The sequence below is a fragment of the Astatotilapia calliptera genome, chromosome 4 (genome assembly GCF_964374335.1).
Source record: "Astatotilapia calliptera chromosome 4, fAstCal68.1, whole genome shotgun sequence".
Classification (NCBI taxonomy): domain Eukaryota; kingdom Metazoa; phylum Chordata; class Actinopteri; order Cichliformes; family Cichlidae; genus Astatotilapia; species Astatotilapia calliptera.
Window position 1 is genome coordinate 18,205,487 of NC_137425.1, and position 17,413 is coordinate 18,222,899.

The 17,413-nt window shown below is 39.1% G+C and overlaps 2 protein-coding genes across 2 annotated transcripts; both read left to right on the plus strand.

The window, feature by feature from the left end:
* The first annotated feature begins 1,597 nt into the window (after window positions 1-1,597).
* Window positions 1,598-5,189, plus strand: LOC145428278 (uncharacterized). The gene is made up of 3 exons (XM_080300353.1): window positions 1,598-1,743; window positions 1,837-1,980; window positions 3,086-5,189. Exons 1-3 carry the CDS (start codon window positions 1,613-1,615, stop codon window positions 3,906-3,908), a joined length of 1,098 nt encoding a protein of 365 aa, XP_080156479.1. The 5' UTR covers window positions 1,598-1,612; the 3' UTR covers window positions 3,909-5,189.
* An 8,762-nt stretch (window positions 5,190-13,951) lies between these two features.
* On the plus strand, window positions 13,952-16,284 carry LOC113020897 (uncharacterized). The gene is made up of 2 exons (XM_026165198.2): window positions 13,952-14,091; window positions 15,022-16,284. The coding sequence occupies exon 2, from the start codon at window positions 15,023-15,025 to the stop codon at window positions 16,043-16,045; it is 1,023 nt and encodes a 340-aa protein (XP_026020983.1). The 5' UTR covers window positions 13,952-14,091; window position 15,022; the 3' UTR covers window positions 16,046-16,284.
* The last annotated feature ends 1,129 nt before the right edge of the window (window positions 16,285-17,413 follow it).

Here is a 17,413-nt window from a genome sequence, read left to right on the forward strand (position 1 = left end):
CATGTATAAATTTGCGTGTTAGCGTTCGTGTTGGGTTTTCATCTGTGAGACAGAGGAGCTTGATTTTAAAGAGCCAGCTGAAAGGAGAAGGGTTTCCCCCTGGGTGGAAACACTTTTAGCTGAATGTTACATATAAACATTACTACTAAAACATTCACAAGTTGGGTTTTTTTTTTTTGTTAAGTTAAATGAAACAAAATTAATACACTTTTAAGTATTTATTGTGTGCCAATTAACTGGGGCACAACACATCACCTATGAGTGTCTGTGCTGTGGGATACTGGTGCACGCCTGCCTCCTCACCATTATGTGAAAGAAAATACCATCAGCCCAATATTCATGAGCACAGTCACTGTCCCATCTTTTGAAAACACCACAACAGGTTTAACATAAACTTCTCATATCCTGTTGGATTTATTTAAACACTGAGTGAAGTCTTACTGACAGGTTTTTGACATTGATAGAGCTCAACAGCCACGAGGCCTCACAGGTGGTTGAAATGACAATAAAGGTTTTGACCAGCAGGGGGCGTGGTCAGACGAAGCCTCGAGAAATTAAACTTACTTTGAACCAGCTGGACTGAAAGTTTTAAGGTTTCATGAGGCTTTACGAGGCTTCATCTGCACACTTCTGACACCTGACCGGTGCCCACATACTACTTCATCAAGAATCATGGGTTAGAGCAGCTCAGCATATAATATCAAATTATTTATTTACTCTGAACAGCCCCATAAACAATGCCTGCAGTTACAAACATTCAAGGTTATGTTGCTATTGTATTTGTCGAACTAGTCTCAATTTTATTTAGGAAGGTTCCTAATGCTTGGCAGCAGGGCTGGACCCTCAGGGGTGGCACGTGCCATCCTAAATTAATCTCTTGGTTTTATTTCTTGTTGTCAGTAGCAACCGATGCCGATGCCAGAGCACATCGTGAATCAACACCATGGGCATTTCAGATTTTACACAACTATTATTTTGTCAGTGTGTGATGAATGAAAAGTTCCTGTTATTCACTTTGTTTATTACTTTGTAGTTTGGATGCCCGCAGGTGAGGTCTTTATCAAATGCAAAAGGCAGAAATTCATGTCCTTCACATTTTCCATTCAGTGCGCTATAATGGAGACCTAGCTGGGTTGTGTGTTTGACACCCCTGATCTACATTGACTGTAAAGTTTTACAGCTTGGAGATGTTTCACGTGAAATGTTGTAAAGCTTACGGTTAGAAGAGGTTTAATCCTGTAACATTATGTTGACAGTTTCAGCGGCCGTGCGTTGTGACACCCTGACTCTGGCCCCTTTGAAGATTTTGAACAGCAAGTAAGCAAAGAGCAAATACCTGGAAAACGAACTCCTCCTCCCTTATGGTGTCAGTTTAAAGATGAATCAGTATAACAAAAGAAAAAACTATTTTAGTCCTTAATAAAGCTCTATGACATCAGTCACTGCTAAAGTTTTGACTTTGACTGATTGATTTAATGTAGACATACATTTAAATACATCTATGCCAAGATTTGCATTGTTTTCTTGGTGTCTCACAGATTTCTTAGAACAAACAAATAGAGTGACTGGACCACCTGGTGCAGGCAAATCCAGTTTACTTAATCTGTCTTAAATGATTCAAAGAAGGCGGAAATACTGGTTGAACTGGCTGACCCCTGGCAGAGTTCCACACAGCTGTCCAAGAACTTTCAAAACACAGAGGCGTGGTGATCGTAGAAGCATAGGTTCACTGTCGGCATTACAGTAAGTGCATCACAGTTTGTTTGTTTTTTTAAATTAGAAAAGAACTGTTAAACTAGAAACACTTAAATCCATGATGGTGTTCCTCTTTTACAGCCTCATCCAAATAGTTGGATTATCAGACTTCATCTTATCAACTAGCAGAACTTGTTGGTCTGGTTTCACTTACCAGGAAAAGCAAAACATACAGGGAGCTACGACTGTCCTCACACAAACAGCAGCAGCAGCAGGCTTACACAGGTAAGTTCTCTCATTTTCTGGGGAATTCATTCCAATTTATTTTCACTCACATGACTTTACCCTGTTTTCTAATGCTCCATTTATTCTACCAATGACAAAATATTTAAAGATACGATGAAATGGATTGTACTTTGTCCACTTTCTCTTAAATTGGAAGCATACTCATTCAAGTGCAAAATGATCTAGTTTTGATGTTATTGGTTTAACTTTCTGACACATGGAGAGGTGAGTATCATGAAACCACCTGACAACATAAATAAATAAAATTATGGGTTAACAGAAGTGTAATGGCTAAGTGGGAAAAAATAAAAAGATGAATGAAAAAGCACTCAAATATGTAGTTGTTTCAATAGATAGATAGATAGATAGATAGATAGATAGATAGATAGATAGATAGATAGATAGATAGATAGATAGATAGATAGATAGATAGATAGATAGATAGATAGATAGATAGATAGATAGATAGATAGATAGATAGATAGATAGATAGATAGATAGATAGATAGATAGATAGATAGATAGATAGATACCTTTTTTTAGTCCCACGAGTGGGAAATTTCATGTTAAACAATTTGCTAATGGCTATAAATATGTCTCAATTCTTTGTTAAAGAATTATTTAGTTTGCTTTGTTTAATTAATCCTCTGACAACTTATTGTTGAGCGATCCTTCCCTGTTTATCTGAAGCTCACGTTACAGATACAAGTTATTAGTGTGATTTTCTCTCTTTATGTCACAAAGTTAAAGCTGTTTGAGAAAACAACTTTTCTTAATAAAAAGCCTCTCGTAACAATTAATCAAAAAAGTAACTTTTGATTTCAGTTGAAGAAAGCAAAATTTTAAAATGCAATTCCAACCCATAATAGATGGTATAAACCAGAGAGGAGAAAAACAAGTAAAACCTGTTTCAGAGTTTGTGTGGCTGAATGGCTATCAAATTATAAACTAGGAGTACATTAAAAGCTGTCTTAATCATTAACATCTGTTAATATGCAGTCATGACATAATCATTAGATTCATCACTGGTGAAAATCATGTAATGAATGTCAGAATATAAAGTATGCATGAACAATAAAAACAGTGACTTCTTAAATCTCCACAGGATGAAGATGTTTGGAAGAATGATGAGCTGCTGTGTGGCTCTCCTCCTGACCTTCAGCTCTGTGTCAGCTGTAAGACGAAAGCTCAACTCAATCACTGATCTGAGGTCAGTAGGCTTTGGCCAGTCCGTGAATGAGCACAGCTTCCGGTTGCTCCACTGGTTTGCCAATGCAGTTGACATCAACATGAATGGTGACGTAAGTCTGACCTTTGGCCCAAATAGTTTTGATTATGGCTCACATCATTATCGCAACGATGAAGAGCTGTTAGAGCCACCGCCGTGGGGATATCAGTACTACAGTCTTGGTAATATCCATCGAGAAGGATCGTTGCGACTTCCACATCATGTCTTCCAATCAGAGCACGAGTACGGCAACAGGGCTCGGATCATAATCAGTGTCAGGGAGCAGAATGTGGGATGGCGAACTTCACAGATAATAGACCGAGTCTATATCACACAGCATTATGAGACCTATGAAGATCGACAGACAGCGTATGATCCACAACATACATATGAGGTCACCACTGACCTGTTAACAGAGTTGAGAAGGTTTTCCTTGGACCGTGATAACATCAACTTACAGTCTCACAGAGTAGTCCAGGAGAACTATTCCTCTCACGAGTACAACAGACGTCCGCATGATGTGCTCCAGAGTTCACAGAGCCATCAAAACAATGATTTTTTCTTTTCAGAAAGGTACAACTCTAATTTGCATTTCCAATCTCAGGACGACAACACTTGTGTTTATTGTTTCATCTGTGCTGTTGTGATTGTTGCTTCACTTGTTTTTGGTCTTCTGTATCTGTCATACTCACGTAAATAGTAATTCAACTAAACTCAATGTCAACACTCATATTGAATTGAGCTTTTCTGTTTTGCCACTTATTGCAAAACCCTTGAGCAAACTGTGTGGCATCGTTCATCTTGTTCTTCATGTCCTGCCAGACTTTTTCCCCTCAGTCACTTAGCCCCTGCAGCCTTTTTCCTGGTATTTTCCCTTGTGAAAAAGACAGAAATTTACATATTTTTACATTATAAGACAGTATAATAATTATTCACTTTATTCTTGGTCTCTATTTATTCTTCAGATAGTTGAAAACCAAATTAGTGAGTACCTGAATATTAATAGCTACCATGAAATCTTCCAATCAGGCTTTCATCAATGTCACAGCACAGAAGCTGCTCTCATGAAAGGTGTGAAATTATATTTGGTGTACTGGTATTGTTAGTTCTTAAAACAGTATTCAATACTGTTGATCATAATATGGCATTATCATCTCACAGGAATCATTCTTAGACCATTTAAATCAAACTTAGAAGGTGGGGATTGTTTACATTTTGTCTCTATTGACAAAGCTGATTCATGGATTTCTTTATGGGTTGACTACTGCAATGCTTTTCTTGCAGTAGAGCGGGTCACTTTGTGTTGCCTTGATGTGAAAATAAAGAGGATGATGTGACATTTAGTTTCTGCCCACTGCTTGAACAAACTGCCTCAGATCTTCACTAGTTTTATCAAATTCTATTTTTAAAAACATGGAACATTTCAAATAAAATCACAGCATCTCGCATTTCATGATATTTCCTAAAACGTGTTTATTCATCACATGTTGAATTTTGTGTGGGATAAAAGAAAAACAAATTACAACCACTTATACCTAAAACTGCAGGGGTATAGTAGGTATACGTACTAAAAAGTTGTACAAACTGTCAGTGATCAACACATGATCACCAGGAGCTGAAGAAGTCGTCAGAATATTACAGTGAAGTGATGTTTGCTTGCTTGGACTGAAAACCTGAAACACTCAGATGCCTGTGCCGCATTTTCCTATTAGAACTGCCAAGAAACAACAAGAAAGTGTTTAATAACAGTTTTATGGAGCTTGAGGCGACTGTTGTTGTGATTTGGCGCTGAATAAATAAAATTGAATTGAACTGAATTTACAAAACAACAGTTTGTGAATCAGTGTGGCTCGTTTGAGGAGAATGCACAATTACTCTGATGGATAAATGACACGTGTTGATTGAGAGTCTGTTTCACTGATGGGTTTGTGTTCTTTCTGTAATCTTGAAAACGCTGTTCAATAAAATATATTTTCACGTGTGTGATGTGTCGTAACTGTCTTGACTAAAAGTCATATTTTCAAATTCAAATTCAAATTCAAATTCAAATTTTATTTGTCACGTACACAGTCATACACAGTACGATATGTAGTGAAATGCTTGGACAACTGCTCGTGACCTAAAGAAAACAAAAAAGGAAAAGGCTATGAATAAGATAGGAAATAAATATGAAAAATTAAAAAGGGTAAATTTAACTAGGAAGGAATAAAATATAAATTAAGGTTAAAAATGAAATAACTGTACAACACAAATTAGAATGAAGGGTAAATTTATCTGGGAAGAATAAGATAAAATATATAAATTAAAGTTGAAAATAAAATAACTGTACAACAAAATACACAATATAGAACTATATAAGAATGTATGAAGAAATCTAAATATAAATAAATATATACACAATAACAGCAGCTGTACAAGTATTAACCGGAAATGAAGAATATAGTGACCAGTGTTGTGCAAAACCAAAGTCCAGAAAGTCCAGTGTGTGTGTAAGAACTGTATGTGTGGGTCAGTACTGTGTGGTGGTGTGATTGAGAGACCGTATCGCCTGCGGGAAGAAGCTCCTCCTCAGTCTCTCTGTGTTGTATTTTATATATTAGTTTATTTTTTCAGTAATACAAATTAAGTTTCCCAGAGACCTGCTGACATAAAACCAACACAGTTCACTTGATTCAAATTCATCTGGGACTGTTTGTTGCAGGTCTTTCATGTTTCACAACATAGTGTATAACAAACAGCAGATAATATACAGTGGGGCAAAAAAGTATTTAGTCAGCCACCGATTGTGCAAGTTCCCCCACTTAAAATGATGACAGAGGTCAGTAATTTGCACCAGAGGTACACTTCAACTGTGAGAGACAGAATGTGAAAAAAAAATCCATGAATCCACATGGTAGGATTTGTAAAGAATTTATTCGTAAATCAGGGTGGAAAATAAGTATTTGGTCACCTCAAACAAGGAAAATCTCTGGCTCTCACAGACCTGTAACGTCTTCTGTAAGACGCTTTTCTGTCCCCCACTCGTTACCTGTATGAATGGCACCTGTTTGAACTCATCATCTGTATAAAAGACACCTGTCCACAGCCTCAAACAGTCAGACTCCAAACTCCGCCATGGCCAAGACCAAAGAGCTTTCGAAGGACACCAGGAAAAGTATTGTAGACCTGCACCAGACTGGGAAGAGTGAATCTACAATAGGCAAGCAGCTTGGTGTGAAAAAACCAACTGTGGGAGCAATCATCAGAAAATGGAAGACATACAAGACCACTGATAATCTCCCACGATCTGGGGCTCCACGCAAGATCTCATCCCGTGGGGTCAAAATGATCATGAGAACGGTGAGCAAAGATCCCAGAACCACACGGGGGGACCTGGTGAATGACCTACAGAGAGCTGGGACCAAAGTAACAAAGGTCACCATCAGTAACACACTACAACGGCAGGGAATCAAATCCCGCAGTGCCAGACGTGTTCCGCTGCTGAAGCCAGTGCATGTCCAGGCCCGTCTGAAGTTTGCCAGAGAGCACATGGATGATACAGCAGAGGATTGGGAGAATGTCATGTGGTCAGATGAAAACAAAGTAGAACTTTTTGGTATAAACTCAACTCGTCGTGTTTGGAGGACGAAGAATACTGAGTTGCATCCCAAGAACACCATACCTACTGTGAAGCATGGGGGTGGAAACATCATGCTATGGGGCTGTTTTTCTGCCAAGGGGACAGGACGACTGATCCGTGTTAAGGACAGAATGAATGGGGCCATGTATCGTGAGATTTTGAGCCAAAACCTCCTTCCATCAGTGAGAACTTTGAAGATGAAACGAGGCTGGGTCTTCCAACATGACAATGATCCAAAACACACCGCCCGGGCAACAAAGGAGTGGCTCCGTAAGAAGCATTTGAAAGTCCTGGAGTGGCCTAGCCAGTCTCCAGACCTCAACCCCATAGAAAATCTGTGGCGGGAGTTGAAAGTCCGTGTTGCTCGGCGACAGCCCCAAAACATCACTGCTCTCGAGAAGATCTGCATGGAGGAATGGGCCAAAATACCAGCTACTGTGTGTGCAAACCTGGTAAAGACCTATAGTAAACGTTTGACCTCTGTTATTGCCAACAAAGGTTATGTTACAAAGTATTGAGTTGTATTTTTGTTATTGACCAAATACTTATTTTCCACCCTGATTTACGAATAAATTCTTTACAAATCCTACCATGTGGATTCATGGATTTTTTTTTCACATTCTGTCTCTCACAGTTGAAGTGTACCTCTGGTGCAAATTACTGACCTCTGTCATCATTTTAAGTGGGGGAACTTGCACAATCGGTGGCTGACTAAATACTTTTTTGCCCCACTGTATGTTGTTTCAATAATACTGTATCATGAGTGACAGTGAGATGTCGTATTGTGGGGTGTCTGTTGATTCCCACATTTACTAACCAGACTATGTTCTAGTTAAGAAGGTTACAAAGGAAGCTTTGAAGCCGTTTTACTTAGTATTTAAAGAATTCAGTCAGCTCTTATTATGACTGCTAAACACTCATTTCCTGATTATTTCCTTTCATTTACAATAAAAACATAACCTTGAGTATATGTAATTGCAGGGCTTTTTAATTGGGCTGATTCTCTATATTGTAGTTTCAGCTTCCAGTTATTTATGCAGCCAAGTTATATATGTGTAAAAAACAACACTTGATCCCTTTGAAACAGGTAACGAGCTGCAACTTAAGTGAATCTGCCCATTTTCTGGGCCTGATGTTGGGTCAGGTGTGAGTGTGCCAGCACAGCAACCAATGAAGTCTCTTCTCTGTCCTGAATCAGGACCAGTCACCCCACATGTTTCTTATCTGTCATAGTTGTCATGGAAATGGGTCTCATGATCCAGTGTTTGTGTTTTTGGTTTAATATTCTTTGATTACTGTTGCTCTTGGTTTTGGTTATTCTTATTTTTCAAGCTCTCAGCAATCTTAGTTCTCCCTCCCTCTATTTTCATCTTTTTGTTTAGTTTCTGTTCCCGTGTCCCACGTGTCATGTCTAGTCACCCCGGTCTCTATGTTCGCTCTTTTTTCCCAGTCAGCTGTGCCTCCTTGTCAAGTCTGCGTCTCCGTGCCTGTTTTGTTCTACTTTGATAGTCTCTTGTTCTGTGTTCAGTGTGTTGAGTTTTACTTCTCCTTTGTCTTGTTATGTCAGATTAGTCCCAGCTGTGTTTCCCTCCAGTTTCCCATTCCCTCGTTGCTTCCTTGTGTATTTGAGCCCCGTGTTTTCCTCTGTCCTCTATCCCTTCGTTAACAATCATACACCCTCATCGCTGTGTGTTTCTGTCGTACTCCTTGTATTTCCGAGTTCTCTGTTCCCAGTTCAGTTTCTTATTTTTTGGTTATGAGTTTCTTGTTTTTGGGCTTGTTTTCTGTTTTCTGTGTAAGACTTTTTCCAGCAGTAAAGCTGCTGTTTTGAGTTTACTCTGTGTTCGAGTCCTACATTCTGCCTGCCACGCAGAAAACCATGACAGTAGTTGGGAATCATCAGCACTGCTTCTAAACCGTCAGCTTATGTCATTTTCTTGCACAGAAAACTCTCTGATCAGCAGGTTGGTAGTCACCTGGTATGTTCTGGATTATACCTCGTGCCCTAATTTTCAGATGTTTCATAATGCTGTGTGATATACACTTGGTCTATTATCATACATCATTCTGCTCCCTGACTCTAATTATAATTTGAGTCCCATTACTTCTCCCATTGTCTGCCACATACAGTACAAAGAAACTAACTAACATTTTGTCAATGCTTAAAAACAAAAAACAGAATCAAATTTCTTGGGGAAAAAGACGAATTTCTATAGCAGATAATTAAATAACAGAAAAGCTGACCTACAGTGACCTACAGTGACCTACAGTGACCTACAGTGAAGTTTCACGGTTAAACAAGGTTTAATCCTGTAACATTATTTCAGATGCTGTGCTTAGTAACACCCTGACTCTGAGCTCCTTGATGACTTTCAACAGCAAGTAAGCAAACAGCAAATACCTGGAAAACGAACTCGTCCTCGCAATTGTGTGATGCTGCACAATTAAAGGTGGATTCATATAACAAAAGAAAGAACTATTTTAGTCCTTAACAAAGCTCTATGGCGTCACTCACTGCTAAAGTATTGACTTTGACTCATTGGTCTAATGTAGACATTCATTTAAATACGTCTATGCCAACATTTGCATTGTTTTCTTTGTGTCTCACAGATTTCATAGAACAAACAAATGGACTCAGAGGACCAGCTGGTGCAGGCAAATCCAGTTTATTCAACCCTGGTGACATAATTTCTAGAAGACAGAAATACTGACATTGTTCCTTGCAGCTGTCGAAGGACTTTCAAAACACAGAGATGTGATGATTAAAGAAGCATAGATTCATTGTGGGCATTACAGTAAGTGCATCAAAGGGTTTTTGTGCAGTGTATGACTAATATTTAATCAAAATGATAGCTGGAAGACAATCAGTATCGGGTGCATGTGGAGTGTTTGAAGTTCTGCCATAAAATATCTTAGTTTGATAAATGATGACAATAAAAAAAGGGTTGAGTTGTAACACAATCACATCTTTCTACATATGAATGATCTCAAAAGTTTTATAGTATGATGGTAACTATAGAACAACATTAAATGGATTAAATAAAACCTGAATTACCAAACAAATCGTACAAGAAAACACTGCCATTAAAAACATGTACACTCTATTTTAAATTTATTCATAAGCTTCGACATTGGAGACTCTACTACATCTCTGACCCTGGACTCTTTTGCTGGCTCATTCTTACTTTCATTTAGGTTCAAGTTCTACAAATGCTTTCTGCACATTTAGACTGTTACGACCCCATCTGCTAGAGGCCAGGGGGAGAGTAACAGCTCTTACACAGGAATCTAACAGAAACAGGGATTGTATTACCAATTGTATAACTGAAAACCATGAGGGCTGCGCACAGCAAGCCAATGGGCAACGTTACATACACACACAAAGGGCATTTTAGATAAGTAAATGAGGCTTGAGGAAGGGAGGAAGAGTAACTCAATACAACAAACCCTACTCAGCTAACCTCGGCTTTGCACACACAGTTTAACTAGTAGGCATTCACAGCGAGTCGAAAAGGCAGACTGCGCTCTCTGTAAAGCAGGGAGAGTGGGATCACTGGTGACGTCTGAAACCTCGCATATTACAGAATGTAACACCTGCATATGTGTAAAAAAAAAAGAAAAAAGGCTTTGATTTTGCCACCCTACTTGATTTCTCCATTTGCCACCCTAAGAAAGTTTCTCTAGATCTGCCCCCTTTTGGTGTCATAATAAGAGCTGACTGAATTCTCTAAATACTAAGTATTCAAAGTTTCAAAGCTTCATTTCTAACCTTCTTTATTAGAAGACACTCTGGTAAGTAGATGTGGGAATCACCAGACACCCCACAATACGACATCACAATAGGTCTCTCATGATACGATATTATTGCAACAAACAAACTAACTAAGTAAGTCTGTTGTTCAGATGAACACCAAGGTACCTGTAGCTGTCCACAGCCTCAATGTCCATACCCTGGATGTTCAGTGGTTGCAGTGGAGAATGCTTGTGCCTGCGGAAGTCTACCACCAGCTCCAGATCAACGCCAGTAAAACCAAGGAACTGGTGGTAGACTTCCGCAGGCACAAGCATTCTCCACTGCAACCACTGAACATCCAAGGTATGGACATTGAGGCTGTGGACAGCTACAGGTACCTTGGTGTTCATCTGAACAACAGACTGGACTGGACTCATAACTCAGATGCCCTCTACAGGAAAGGGCAGAGCAGGTTGTACCTGCTGCGGAGACTCAGGTCGTTTGGGGTGGAGGGCCCACTCCTGAAGACCTTCTATGACTCTGTGGTGGCTTCTGCTATCTTTTATGGCGTGGTCTGCTGGGGCGGCAGCATCTCTGCTGGGGACAGGAAGAGACTGAACAGGGTGATCCGAAGGGCCAGCTCTGTTCTAGGATGCCCTCTGGACCCAGTGGAGGTGGTGAGTGACAGGAGAACGGCGGCTAAGCTGTCATCCCTGTTGGACAACGTCTCCCACCCCATGCAGCAGACTGTGACAGCACTGAGCAGCTCCTTCAGTGGGAGACTGCGGCACCCACGGTGTGGGACGGAGAGATTTCGCAGGTCTTTCCTCCCCACTGCTGTCAGACTCCATAATAAAGACTTTAACTGAACAAACACACACATCCACACATGTGCAATAACACTAAGTGCAATAATCCTTTCTGGCATCGTTGTATTTTTACTCAGTTGTATATAGCATTCGTATTCTATTTTTATCTTATTGTATATTTTTATTCTATTTTATTCTACTGTATATAGTATATTATTTTATTCTATTCTGTACAGTTGTGTACTGTATTTATTCTTATTGTATTCTAATTTTTGCGTCATAACTTTTGCACTGTCCACTTCCTGCTGTGACAAAACAAATTTCCCACGTGTGGGACTAATAAAGGTTATCTTATCTTATCTTATCTTAACTAACATTTTGTCAGTGTTTAAAAGCAAATAAACAGAATCAGTTTTGGGAGGGAAAAGATGAATTTCTATAGCAGATAATTAAATAATAATGTGTGCTGTATTGATCCCCGTGGGGAAATTACTTTTCCCCATTTTACTCATTCACTCAGTGAAGCAGTGGGCAGGCACGCAGGGAGCAGTGTGTAGGGACGGTATCTTGCTCAGGGGTACCTCAGGGTAGCCGTTCAGTGGATTCGAACCCCCGACCTTCTGATCATGTGGCAACCACTCGACCTTCTGACCTATCTAATTAAAACATGCTTAAAAGGTAAAAATTCATTGGGCTGTAGTGGAGTCCTAGCTGGGCTTTATGTTTGACACCCCTGATCTACAGAGACTGTAAAACTTTACTGCTTGGAGATGTTTCATGAGGTTATGGTACTACGGTGGCCCCTAGAGACAAAGCATGTACAAACTCCAAAACACGTGCAAACTCCAAAACACATGCAAACTCCAAAACATGTGCAAACTGTCCTGTGGTCTCAGCCTCAGATACTTATCAAATCACACAAAGCTCTTGTAGAAACAAACAAACAAATGAACAAAAGATGTTCTCCTTCATTTCTGTCAAACAAAGTTGTATGACACGTTTCCAGCGGTTAGTATCATGGTTGCTAGGCAACCTGGGAAGCGCAACGGAGACTAGAGCGTCCTATACAGCCCATGTTTGCAACAAACTTGCCGTTTATTTTGCAAATCGAGCTCAACACTGCCCCTAGCGTCCTGGAGCACTTCCGTTGTGTTTTGGAATTTGCATGTGTTTTGGAGTTTACATGTGTTTTGGATTTTGTAAGTGTTTTGGAGTTTGTGTGTGCTTTGTCTCTAGTGGCCACCGTACAGATCAGGTTTAATCCTGTAACATTATTTTGACAGCTTCAGACACACTGACTCTGAGATCTTTGTTGACTTTGAACAGCAAGTAAACAAAGAGCAAATGCCTGGAAAGTAAACTCCTCCTCCTTTATGATGTCATGGTTAAGTATTAAAGGTGGATTGATATAACAACATAGAGGCCTTTTTTAGTCCTTAATAAAGCTCTATGGCGTCACTCACTACTAAAGTATTGACTTCTGACTCATTGGTCTATTGTAGCCATTCATTTAAATACATCTATGCCAACATTTACATTTTTTCCTTTATGTCTCACAGATTTCTTAGAAGAAGAAAAAAGAACTCAGTGGACCAACTGGTGCAGGCAAATCCAGTTTACTTAACCCTGCTGACACGATTTCTATAGGGCAGAATTACTGACAGTGTTCCTTGCAGCTGTTGAAGGACTTTAAAAGCACAGAAACATGATGATCGCAGAAGCATAGATTCATTGTGGGCATTGTGCGTCACAGGTTTTTTTTTAATTTTTCTGTCTAAAGAGTGCAGTCCAGTGAAAAAGTGGAGCTCATGAATAATATTTAATCAAAGACAGGACTGAAAGACATCTTAAATCACTGCTGAGTAGGCTGCAGTGGATGGGCAGCGCATAAAGTTCTCCCATTAAACATTTTAGTTTGATAAAAGAAGGACCTTTTTTTTTTTAAAGGAAAACTACTGGCGGCAGCTAGCGTTACCTCTTAGCCTCCTGGTATCAATGATAAAATCCTAGTGGAATTAGTCATTGCATTTACAAGACTTCTAGAAAATGTGACCTCTGACCTCCGATGTTTCAGTAAAAACATTCAAATAAAAAATGACGCAAACTTTTAGTTAAAATTTGATACAATGAAACTAAAAGTTTGAGTTGTATTTTTATCAATTTCCTCCTTTATTTTATTTTATTTTTCTCTGTCTTCCTTGTTTAAAATACTTTTGGAAAAGCAATAAATAAATCTTTGGGGGGAAAAAGTTTGAGTTGTAACACAATCACATCTTTCTACATATGACGGCAGAAAGATATAAGATTATATGATGACAGCAATGATAGAACACCTTTAAACGATGAAAACCTGAATTACCAAACAAATCATACAAGAAAACGCTGCCATTAAAAACATCTGTACACTATTTGAAATTCATTTGTAACCAGCTTCTAGATTACAGACACTACTGCAATCTCTCACCCTGCAGTCCGGCAGACACGTCCATATTCAAACTTTGGACCTAAACCTGCTCGTAAAAAGATCAATAATTTGCATTTATGTGACTGCTAAACTACTACTGGTGTTGCTCTTTGATAGCCTCATCTAAATAGCTGGATTATCAAACTTCCTCTTGACGACTAGCGGAGCTTATTGCTCTGGTTTCATTTACCAGGAAACGCAAAACATAAAGGGAGTTACGACTGTCCTCACACAAACAGCAGCAGCAGACTTACACAGGTACGTTCTCTCATTTCCTGGTGGGTTCATTTTTACTTACTGTCACTCACATGACTTTACCTTCGTCTCTAATGCAGCATTTATTCTACATTTAAAGATACAATGAAGTGGGTTTAACATGGAGTCAATTACATTGCACTTAGTCCACCTTCTCTAAAATTACAAGCACACTCATTCACATAAAAATGATCTATTCATCTGCAGTATTACAGTTTTAAACAATATAATTAGTTTAACTTTCTGAGAAAGGGAGAGGCGAATATCATGAAACCAGAGCCAAACCTGACAACATAAATAAGTAAAACTCTGGGTTAACAAAAGTGTAATGAATAAGTGGGGAAAATAAAAGCATGTTTGGTCATGGCTATAAAATATGCTTCACCTCTTTGTTAAAGAATTACTTAGTTTGCTTTGTTTAATTAATCCTCTGTAAACTGAGTGTTGAGCGATCCTTCCCTGTTATTTATCTGAAGCTGACAGGAGGCTTCAGCCAACAAGTTACAGATACAAGTTATTAGTGTGATTTTCTCTCTTTATGTCACAAAGTTAAAGCTGTTTGAGAAAACAACATTTCTCACTAACAAGCCTCTCTTAACACCCTCTTAATTAAAAGTAAACTCTAATATTAAAAAAGTAACTTTTGATTTCAACTGAAGAAAACAACATTTTAAATTCCAACCCATAATAGATGGTATTAACTAGAGAGGAGACAAACAATTAAAACCTGTTTCAGAGTTTGTGTGGCTGAATGGCTATCAAATTATAAACTGGGAATAAATTTAAAGCTGTCTTAATCATTAATAATCTGTTAATCACTTTTTGCAGTCAACACATAGTCATTTGATGCTTCACTGGTAAAAAAAAACATGTAACGAATGTCAGAATATAAAGTATGAACAATAAAAACAGTGACTTCTTAAATCTCTACAGGATGAAGATGTTTGGAAGAATGATGAGCTGCTGTGTGGCTCTCCTCCTGACCTTCAGCTCTGTGTCAGCTGTAAGACGAGCGCTCAACTCAATCACTGATCTGAGGTCAGTAGGCTTTGGCCAGTCTGTGCCCGAGTACAGCCTCTGCTTGCTCCACTGGTTTGCAACCACAGTTGACTTTGACAATAACAACATCATCCTGCTGACCTTTGACCCAAACCGTGGTGATTATGGCTCACATCATTATCGCAACGATGAACAGCTGTTAGACCCACTGCCCAGGGGATACCGATACTACACTGTCGGTAACATCTACCAAGATGCATCACTGGAACTTCCAGATTATGTCGTGGAGTCGGACATTGAGGAAAGTAACAGGGCTCGCATTATAATTAGAGTCAGGGGGCGCAACGCAGTACGGACAATAGACCAAGTCTATATCACACAGCATTATGAGCCATATGAAGCTCGAGGGACAGAGTATGATCCACAACATACATATCGGGTCACTACCTGCCTTCTAAGAGTGTTGAGAAAGTTTTCCTTGCATCTCAATAACATCAACTCACTGGCTCTCAGAAACAGAGTTCATGACTCCCAGCTATCAGAGATAAGAAACATGTGGGGGGACCTCGCTTGTGTTGGACTGTTGTTGTTTATTGTGATCCCAGAAAAATATTCCTCTCACAAACGCAACAACAGACGTCAGCCAGCACCAAGAAGCAACACACAAAGTTATGTTGTGGTCAATATCCCAGAGAGCAGGGAAAATGGTGACTCTGTCGTCCTGGACACGTACAACTCTGATCCTTGGCATTACACATCTCCCTCACGAAGAGACAGGTGCAATGAGAAAAACCGGGTTCAGTGTTTATTCTGTTGTTGTTTTCTAACAATAATTTTTTCAGTCTTTCTTATTATATACAGTGGTGCCTTGTCTCACGACTTTAATTTGTTTCGTGACGGAGCTAATAAGTCAAATCATTCGTATGTCAAAGCAATTTTCCCCACTGACATGAATTGAAATGCCATTAATCCGTTCATGACCCGAAAAAACATTGAGAAAGGAATTTGTTGCATGTTTTTCAATAAGAAAAATCTACTTATAAATAACAAATATTATATAAAAACACAATAAAATTGGATGCACTGCAATAATCTGGTCTTATTAAGTATAATATACTTCATTATGGTGCAGAGTGTAGAAGTTTGATTATTTCTGTAGTTTTGAAAACACCGTTCAATAAAATATATTTTCATGTGTGTGATGGTCATTTTGTGATGTGTCGTAACTGCCTTGACACAAAAGTCGTATTTGATATAATAGTTAATGTTTTCAATAATACAAATTTCCTGGAGATCTGCTGACCTAAAACCAACACGATTCACTTGATTCAAATCCATCTCTGACTGTTTGTTGCAGGACTTTCATGATTCACAACTTAGTGTATAAAAAACAGCAGATAAGATATGTGGCCGACAATAAGAGAAGTAACAAGGATTTTATTATAATTACAGTCAAGGAGCAAATTGAGGCATTGATAACAGACCAAATGTGCATCACACAGCATTATGAGACATGAAAATCAGCGTATGAGGTCTAATCCAGAGCATACATATCAGCTCACTACCAACCTGCTGAAGGAGATCAGAGAGTTTTCTGTGGAAGAAAATGACATGAGCTGACTGATGGAAGCAGTGCTGATGATTCCAGCTGAGGCAGATCAGAAACACATGGGGTGACCTTTCTTGTCTTTGACTGTTTTTCTTTATTGTTTCTGAGGAAAAGTATTCCTCTCACAAACACAACAACAGACCTCAGCCTGCAGCAGGAAGGAGCACACAACGTTTTTTGTGGTCAGACTGTGAGCCCCTCTCAAGTGACTGAACTCCTCTTCCTATTTGTAAGGGAGAGGCCAACCACCTTTCACAAAAAGCTTATTTCTGCAGTCTCGTTCTTTCGGTCACTACTCAAAGCTCGTGACCATAGGTTGAGAGTAGGGATGTAGACAACTAGTAAATTGACAGTTTTGCTTATACCCTCAGCTCTTACAATCTCACATGTTATACTGATCCTGACTCTGGACAGAGGAGACTCTTCATTGACAGTAGTTACCACGCTGACACCTGACACATCGTCAATCCTGAGATACTACTTCATTGAAAACAATGGGCGAGGGCAGCTCAGCTCATAGTATCAACTTATTTTACTTCCTTACTTACAGCTCAATAAACAAGGTCTGCAGCTAGATACATCCAAGGTGTTAGCTCCATGTATAGTTATTCAATGTTTTATTTTGAAAAGCCTCAAAAGGATATGGTGCGACACGATGGTTTTACCATCGTTGTTGCACAAACCGATGCATAAAACAGTCTCATCCATCCAGAGTGT

Coding starts and splice junctions, on each gene's coding strand:
- LOC145428278 (XM_080300353.1), top strand. CDS start 1,613: ATGATTCAAAGAAGGCGGAAATACTGGTTGAACTGGCTGACCCCTGGC. Junction 1,744..1,836: donor GGTTCACTGTCGGCATTACA/GTAAGTGCATCA, acceptor CCTCTTTTACAG/CCTCATCCAAATAGTTGGAT. Junction 1,981..3,085: donor GCAGCAGCAGGCTTACACAG/GTAAGTTCTCTC, acceptor AAATCTCCACAG/GATGAAGATGTTTGGAAGAA.
- LOC113020897 (XM_026165198.2), top strand. CDS start 15,023: ATGAAGATGTTTGGAAGAATGATGAGCTGCTGTGTGGCTCTCCTCCTG.